Genomic DNA, 10,176 nt, shown 5'->3' on the forward strand with positions numbered 1-10,176 from the left:
GAAACTGATATAACTAAGAAAATATGATATTAAGAGACTTCACAATTAAAATGCAAATGTTATTTTTTTCCTCGGTGACTCCTTTACATTATAACACGTCATTTGATTAGCTGATCTTATACCCCCAGTTTTCATTGCCCCCCCCTGTCCATGGAGCCCCCGCGGTGACATCAGTAACTTCCTGGAGGGGTCTTCTGACTCCGTCCTGTTATTATGTAATGTGTGTGCGTAACACTCACTCAGCTCTGCATTATCTCAGGCCCTGCTGGAAACTTAAACATGGCCAATCCTGTGTAAATACCAGCGCATGTAATTTATGGGGTTCCACCACGAATCCTACGCCAACAGATCCTGAATGTACTTTTATTCCAAAAATACCTGGTCATGGACGCCTGGAGTAAATAAAATATAATGTTTCCCAGACCCCTAAGCGCTGCGGACAGTGGGAGGTACTGGGAATGTAACAACCACAAGGAAAAGTGCCCTGGGCCCCCGAGCTCAGAACAGTCACATCACTTAAAGGGCCGGTCCAGTCTTATGTAAATGACATTACTTATCCTGTACTGATCCTGAGTTACATCCTGTATTATACTCCAGAGCTGCACTCACTATTCTGCTGGTGGAGTCACTGTGTACATACATTACATTACTTATCCTGTACTGATCCTGAGTTACATCCTGTATTATACTCCAGAGCTGCACTCACTATTCTGCTGGTGGAATCACTGTGTACATACATTACATTATTTATCCTGTACTGATCCTGAGTAACATCCTGTATTATACTCCAGAGCTGCGCTCACTATTCTGCTGGTGGAGTCACTGTGTACATACATTACATTACTTATCCTGTACTGATCCTGAGTTATATCCTGTATTATACTCCAGAGCTGCACTCACTATTCTGCTGGTGGAGTCACTGTACATACATTACATTACTTATCCTGTACTGATCCTGAGTTATATCCTGTATTATACTCCAGAGCTGCACTCACTATTCTGCTGGTGGAGTCACTGTACATACATTACATTACTTATCCTGTACTGATCCTGAGTTACATCCTGTATTATACTCCAGAGCTGCACTCACTATTCTGCTGGTGGAATCACTGTGTACATACATTACATTATTTATCCTGTACTGCTCCTGAGTAACATCCTGTATTATACTCCAGAGCTGCACTCACTATTCTTCAAGTGGAGGCACTGTGGGATACATTCCATATCTGGAAACAGTCAGCAAGCTTGTTGTCAGACACACCTCTGTACTCTAGCTCAGTTAGCGGAGGCTCCTATGCTCCAGGTTGAGCTCCTATACCCTGCAGACGTTTCCTCATTTCCACAGTCCAGTGTCCCGTCTCCTCCGCACAGTCCTCTCAGCCCGGCTCATGTGGTTTTTGGTGGACGTCTAACATTCCTCAGGATTTCTGAGATTCTTTTGCCAAGTTTTTCTCTGGGACACGATGCAGCCGCGTATAAATAAACAGCGGATTTTACTCCATTCAGGGTCAGCCGAGAGAGACTCTGCTCTGTATACAAAATATCCATCTCCTTCACTGGGACACGCGCCTTTTATATAAACCTATCCCACATGTTCGAAAGATGCTTTGTCTCCAAAAGACAAAGGCCAGCAACATGGCCGCCACCTCCGAGCAGAAACGCAAGTCACACGCAAGATTCGTCGTCTCAGGGGAAGAATCATCTCACGTCACTGAGGTCGGGGAGATGATATTTTAGATTTCATTTTGGTCGCGTTTCGTAAATTGAAACATTTAATATTAACATCTTATCCCTTTCAATTGTCCGGAAATACCAGCCAATATATATGGCTACCATAGGGAATAATATTGCAGAGCCCTGAGATACTATCTCCACTTACAATGATGGGCGTAGTAGTCAATCTCCCAGCTTTATACCCATCGGATCCTACAGAAAGAAGATAAGAGACCTGACGGACATTATCCTAGAGCTCATTGTCCTGCATCAGTTCTTCTCCGCAGATCCAGATTGCAATGTGGTCAATTCCTCGACCAACCTATTTAAGGAGCAACCCCGGCCCATCCTCCGTGGATTACAACCCCTGTTGGAGCTGTAATGGTGTCCATATTGGTTGTCACCCAGCTGTCCCAGAATCTTAATTCACTAGAAAACGTGATACTATATATTCATTAGGATTTTATATTTTCTATATATTGATGTAATACCTGTATAAAGATGATGACGACGTATATAGACGGCGAGGAATACAGCGTTGTACCTTAAATAACGTAATATCACACAATAGCATCCCATCTGTCATCTATAAGACAAAAGAGGAAAGATCCCTGGATAATGCATCAGCGGCAGCGCGGCCCATTCAATCTCCATTTTCCTATTGATCCCAGTAATTTCATTCCCATCTATTCAGGGTTGGAGGCCGCGGAAGATGCAATTATTGGATTTTTTTCATTGCGTTTGTATCAATCGTTGTTGAGTTGACACATCACTCACTGCGCTCCCTGGAATCTAAACTTGACCTCTCCATGTCGTGAAATTTCTAGTTTCTTCTCAGCCGTGTCTAAAGTGAAAAAAAGCTCCCATTGAATATAGACACGTCTCAAAGGTTTTTAAAGGGCAACTCCAGAATCAGCCCATATTAGCAGAACTAGCAAAGTAATAGACAAGAATATAACTACTATAATACTGCCCCCTATATACAAGAATATAACTACTATAATACTGCCCCCTATATACAAGAATATAACTACTATAATACTGCCCCTATATACAATAATATAACTACTATAATACTGCTCCTATATACAAGAATATAACTACTATAATACTGCCCCCTATATACAAGAATATAACTACTATAATACTGCTCCTATATACAAGAATATAACTACTATAATACTGCCCCCTATATACAAGAATATAACTACTATAATACTGCCCCCTATATACAAGAATATAACTACTATAATACTGCCCCTATATACAATAATATAACTACTATAATACTGCTCCTATATACAAGAATATAACTACTATAATACTGCCCCCTATATATAAGAATATAACTACTATAATACTGCTCCTATATACAAGAATATAACCACTATAATACTGCCCCTATATACAAGAATATAACTACTATAATATTGCTCCCTATATACAAGAATATAACTACTATAATACTGCCCCTATATACAATAATATAACTACTATAATACTGCCCCTATATACAAGAATATAACTACTATAATACTGCCCCTATATACAAGAATATAACTACTATAATACTGCCTCCTATATACAAGAATATAACTACTATAATACTACCCCTATATACAAGAATATAACTACTATAATACTGGCCCTATATACAAGAATATAACTACTATAATACTGCCCCTATATACAAGAATATAACTACTATAATACTGCCCCTATATACAAGAATATAACTACTATAATACTGCCCCTATATACAAGAATATAACTACTATAATACTGCCCCCTATATACAAGAATATAACTACTATAATACTGCTCCTATAAACAAGAATATAACTGCTATAATACTTCTCCTATATACAAGAATATAACTACTATAATACTGCCCCCTATATACAAGAATATAACTACTATAATACTGCCCCCTATATACAAGAATATAACTACTATAATACTGCCCCTATATACAAGAATATAACTACTATAATACTGCCCCTATATACAAGAATATAACTACTATAATACTGCTCCTATATACAAGAATATAACTACTATAATATTGCCCCCTATATACAAGAATATAAATACTATAATATTGCTCCCTATATACAAGAATATAACTACTGTAATACTGCCCCCTATATACAAGAATATAACTACTATAATACTGCCCCCTATATACAAGAATATAATTACTATAATACTGCCCCTATATACAAGAATATAACTACTATAATACTGCCCCTATGTACAAGAATATAACTACTATAATACTGCCCCCGGTGTACAAGAATATAACTACTATAATACTGCTCCTATATACAAGAATATACCTAGTATAATACTGCTCCTATATACAAGAATATAACTACTATAATACTGCCCCCTATATACAAGAATATAACTGCTATAATACTGCCCCTATATACAAGAATATAACTACTATAATACTGCTCCTCTATACAAGAATATAACTACTATAATACTGCCCCCTATATACAAGAATATAACTACTATAATACTGCCTCCTCTATACAAGAATATAACTACTATAATACTGCCTCCTATATACAAGAATATAACTACTATAATACTGCCCCCCTATATACAAGAATATAACTACTATAATACTGCCCCCTATATACAGGAATATAACTACTATAATACTGCCTCCTCTATACAAGAATATAACTACTATAATACTGCCTCCTATATACAAGAATATAACTACTATAATACTGCCTCCTATATACAAGAATATAACTACTATTATACTGCCCCGTATATACAAGAATATAACTACTATAATACTGCCCCGTATATACAAGAATATAACTACTATAATACTGCCCCCTATATACAAGAATATAACTACTATAATACTGCCCCCTATATACAGGAATATAACTACTATAATACTGCCTCCTCTATACAAGAATATAACTACTATAATACTGCCTCCTATATACAAGAATATAACTACTATAATACTGCCTCCTATATACAAGAATATAACTACTATTATACTGCCCCGTATATACAAGAATATAACTACTATAATACTGCCCCGTATATACAAGAATATAACTACTATAATACTGCCCCCTATATACAAGAATATAACTACTATAATACTGCCCCCTATATACAGGAATATAACTACTATAATACTGCCTCCTCTATACAAGAATATAACTACTATAATACTGCTCCTATATACAAGAATATAACTACTATAATACTGCCTCCTATATACAAGAATATAACTACTATAATACTGCCCCGTATATACAAGAATATAACTACTATAATACTGCCCCTATATACAAGAATATAACTACTATAATTCTGCCCCTATATACAAGAATATAACTACTATAATACTGCTCCTATATACAAGAATATAACTACTATAATACTGCTCCTATATACAAGAATATAACTACTATAATACTGCTCCTATATACAAGAATATAACTACTATAAGGGCATGACCACACATGGCGGAATTCCTCCGCAACTGTCCGCATCGATGCCGCACAGAATCTGCGTTGCAGATTCTGCAGCGGATCTGCACAAAATGTGCAGTACATTGATGCGGACTAGCTGCTGCAGACTGCGGGAAAAGTGCTTCCCTTCTCCCTATCAGTGCAGGATAGAGAGAAGGGACAGCACTTTCCCTAGTGAAAGGAAACGATTTTCATACTTACCGGCCCTTGTCTTGGTGACGCGTCCCTCTTTCGGCATCCAGCCCGACCTCCCTGGATGACGCGCCAGTCCATGTGACCGCTGCAGCCTGTGCTTTGCCTGTGATTGGCTGCAGCCGTCACTTACACTGAAACGTCATCCTGGGAGGCCGGACTGGAGACAGACGCAGGGAGTTCTCGGTAAGTATGAACTTATATGTTTTTTTACAGATACATGTATATTGGGATCGGTAGTCACTGTCCCGGGTGCAGAAACAGTTACTGCCGATCGCTTAACTCTTTCAGCACCCTGGACAGTGACTATTTACAGACGTCTCCTAGCAACGCTCCCGTCATTACGGGAGCCCCATTGACTTCCTCAGTCTGGCTGTAGACCTAGAAATACATAGGTCCAGCCAGAATGAAGAAATGTCAAGTTAAAAAAGCAAGACGTATCCGCAGCACACATGACATGTGCATGACAGCTGCGGACTTCATTGCGGAACTTTGAATCTCCATTGAAGTCAATGGAGAAATTCCGCCATGAGTCCGCCACTGCTCCGCAACAGACAGAGCATGCTGCGGACACCAAATTCCGCTCCGCAGCCTATGCTCCGCAGCGGAATTGTACGCATCGTGTAAACGAACACTGCTAATTTAAAGTGAAAGTCAATGGAGAAACGGCTCCGCTGCGGATTAACGCTGCGGAGTGTCCGCAGCGGAATTTAAGTGGAATTCCGCCATGTGTGAACCCGCCCTAATACTGCTCCTATATACAAGAATATAACTACTATAATACTGCCCCTACATACAAGAATATAACTACTATAATACTGCTCCTATATACAAGAATATAACTACTATAATACTGCTCCTATATACAAGAATATAACTACTATAATACTGCCCCTACATACAAGAATATAACTACTATAATACTGCCCTCTATGTACAAGAATATAACTACTATAATACTGCTCCTATATACAAGAATATAACTACTATAATACTGCTCCTATATACAAGAATATAACTACTATAATACTGCCCCCTATATACAAGAATATAACTACTATAATACTGCCCCCTACATACAAGAATATAACTACTATAATACTGCCCCCTATATACAAGAATATAACTACTATAATACTGCCCCCTATATACAAGAATATAACTACTATAATACTGCTCCTATATATACAAGAATATAACTACTATAATACTGCCCCCTATATACAAGAATATAACTACTATAATACTGCCCCCTATATACAAGAATATAACTACTATAATACTGCCCCCTATATACAAGAATATAACTACTATAATACTGCCCCCTATATACAAGAATATAACTGCTATAATACTGCCCCTATATACAAGAATATAACTACTATAATACTGCCCCTATATACAAGAATATAACTACTATAATACTGCCACTATATACAAGAATATAACTACTATAATACTGCCCCCTATATACAAGAATATAACTACTATAATACTGCCCCCTATATACAAGAATATAACTACTATAATACTGCCCCCAATATACAAGAATATAACTACTATAATACTGCCCCCTATATACAAGAATATAACTACTATAATACTGCCCCCTATATACAAGAATATAACTACTATAATACTGCCCCCTATATACAAGAATATAACTACTATAATACTGCCCCCTATATACAAGAATATAACTACTGTAATACTGCTCCCTATATACAAGAATATAACTACTATAATACTGCCCCTATATACAAGAATATAACTACTATAATACTGCTCCTATATACAAGAATATAACTACTATAATACTGCCCCCTATGTACAAGAATATAACTACTATAATACTGCTCCTATATACAAGAATATAACTACTATAATACTGCCCAATATATACAAGAATATAACTGCTATAATACTGTTCCCCATGGATGTGGAGAATGTAAAATGATTTGTATTATGCAGGTCTTCATGTGTGATTATATAAGCATTGTCAGAGCGTTTTGTTCCTGCGTTGCGCTCCATTATCTCGCTGGTATCAGGTGATAGGATTTTGCTCTCCGTCTTGTATACTTCTGATCATTCTTTCTACTTGATTTATTAATAATGACTCAGTTGTCAGCTGAATATTTGTACATAGTTTGGGAGGTGTTTGTGGAGGGAGTCGTGGGAATTTCAGCACGCAAAGAAGTTCATAAAAGTAAAGCGTGAACCTCATTTATGAAAGGTAAATTCAAACGCAGTTTGATGATTGTCACTTTGTATTATTAATATATATCATTTTGATTTCTGCCTAAACCACATGAATTTAAGGAGCAAAATGGCGCCATCTACAGTGGTGCAGGAGGTGAAGTTTAAATTGGACATGGAGAGGTTTTTGGTCCAGCTGCACCTTTAGCAGTGACCAGTACAGGGAATGTCAGGTATACTCAGATGCACCTTGTAAGAACATAACATGCAGTCCCATTGATTCCCCTTTAGAAGAAGACCTAACCGCAGCTACAAGCCCTGGACGGGTGTGCCTGCCACAATGACTCCTTTATGCTCCGGAGCTGCACTCCCTATTCTGCTGGTGGAGTCACTGTGTACATACATTACATTACTGATCCTGTACTGATCCTGAGTTATATCCTGTATTATACTCCAGAGCTGCACTCAATATTCTGCTGGTGGAGTCGCTGTGTACATACATTACATTACTGATCCTGTACTGATCCTGAGTTATATCCTGTATTATACTCCAGAGCTGCACTCACTATTCTGCTGGTGGAGTCACATTGTACATACATTACATATCCTGTACTGATCCTGAGTTACATCCTGTATTATACTCCAGAGCTGCACTCACTATTCTGCTGGTGGAGTCGCTGTGTACATACATTACATTACTGATCCTGTACTGATCCTGAGTTATATCCTGTATTATACTCCAGAGCTGCACTCACTATTCTGCTGGTGGAGTCACTGTGTACATACATTACTGATCCTGTACTGATCCTGAGTTATATCCTGTATTATACTCCAGAGCAGCACTCACTATTCTGCTGGTGGAGTCCCTGTGTACATACATTACATTACTTATCCTGTACTGATCCTGAGTTACATCCTGTATTATACTCCAGGGCTGCACTCACTATTCTGCTGGTGGAGTCACTGTGTACATACATTACATTACTTATCCTGTACTGATCCTGAGTTACATCCTGTATTATACTCCAGAGCTGCACTCACTATTCTGCTGGTGGAGTCACTGTGTACATACATTACATTACTTATCCTGTACTGATCCTGAGTTACATCCTGTATTATACTCCGGAGCTGCACTCACTATTCTGCTGGTGGAGTCACTGTGTACATACATTACATTACTTATCCTGTACTGATCCTGAGTTACATCCTGTATTATACTCCAGAGCTGCACTCACTATTCTGCTGGTGGAGTCACTGTGTACATACATTACATTACTTATCCTGTACTGATCCTGAGTTACATCCTGTATTATACTCCAGAGCTGCACTCACTATTCTGCTGGTGGAGTCACTGTGTACATACATTACATTACTTATCCTGTACTGATCCTGAGTTACATCCTGTATTATACTCCAGAGCTGCACTCACTATTCTGCTGGTGGAGTCACTGTGTACATACATTACATTACTTATCCTGTACTGATCCTGAGTTACATCCTGTATTATACTCCAGAGCTGCACTCACTATTCTGCTGGTGGAGTCACTGTGTACATACATTACATTACTTATCCTGTACTGATCCTGAGTTATATCCTGTATTATACTCCAGAGCTGCACTCACTATTCTGCTGGTGGAGTCACTGTGTACATACATTACATTACTTATCCTGTACTGATCCTGAGTTACATCCTGTATTATACTCCAGAGCTGCACTCACTATTCTGCTGGTGGAGTCTCTGTGTACATACATTACATTACTGATCCTGAGTTACATCCTGTATATACAGCAAATTATAAACTGGACACAGGCATTTTATTTTACTGTCTCTTCAAAACTGGGATTGAATGTTTAGCGGCTCGCCATTTGATTGGACAGCCCATTAATCAATGTAAGCAATCACAGGCCACCGTATTACAGCTCATTAGGGGCGGGGCTTAGCAACGGTTTCAGCAGCCTGTGACAGTTGACAGTTGACAACATGGCGAGAGGTTCTGCACAGCGGCGTAGAGGTGGGAGGAGAAGACCCTCGACTTTCACGGATCACCGTCCTGCCTCGTTTAATTCCTACATTATAAAAATACTGAAGGACGTTCAGCCCAGCAGCCAGATATCCGCGCAGGCCGTGGACGCCATGTCTTCCCTCGTTAACGTTCTACTGGAGAAGATCGCAACCGAAGCCGGGCAACTGGTGCACAGCAGCCGGAGACGCACGCTATCCCAGAGGGACATCCAGACCGCCACCCGCCTGCTGCTTCCGGACGCCCTGTCCACCTATGCGATGTCTGCCGCCGACCAAGCCGTGGCCGCGTACAATTTACGAAGTCGCCGTCAGTGACCGGCCGGATATGTTGGATTTGTTTGCTGTCGATGTTAATTCAGCCATTTCTTGAGGAAAACTTGTTAAAAATAAATAAAAAGTCATCATCACATTAAAGTCGACGCGTTTTGTTGTGATTTTGCCCATAGACATAAAGGGGATTCTGTACTATAGTGAAATGGCGCCCCTCGGAGGTTGGTACTGAGTGCAATTTAGGGATGCGGACCCAATTCTGTCAT

The 10,176-nt window shown here is 39.0% G+C and overlaps 1 protein-coding gene across 1 annotated transcript; it reads left to right on the plus strand.

Annotated features, from left to right (window-relative positions):
* Window positions 1-9,598: 9,598 nt before the first annotated feature.
* LOC142719269 (histone H2B-like) lies at window positions 9,599-9,955 on the plus strand. Its single transcript, XM_075848766.1, has one exon. It carries the CDS (start codon window positions 9,599-9,601, stop codon window positions 9,953-9,955), a length of 357 nt encoding a protein of 118 aa, XP_075704881.1.
* Window positions 9,956-10,176: the final 221 nt, after the last annotated feature.

The sequence above is a fragment of the Rhinoderma darwinii genome, unplaced genomic scaffold, assembly GCF_050947455.1.
Source record: "Rhinoderma darwinii isolate aRhiDar2 unplaced genomic scaffold, aRhiDar2.hap1 Scaffold_473, whole genome shotgun sequence".
In the NCBI taxonomy this organism is placed as follows: Eukaryota; Metazoa; Chordata; class Amphibia; order Anura; family Rhinodermatidae; genus Rhinoderma; species Rhinoderma darwinii.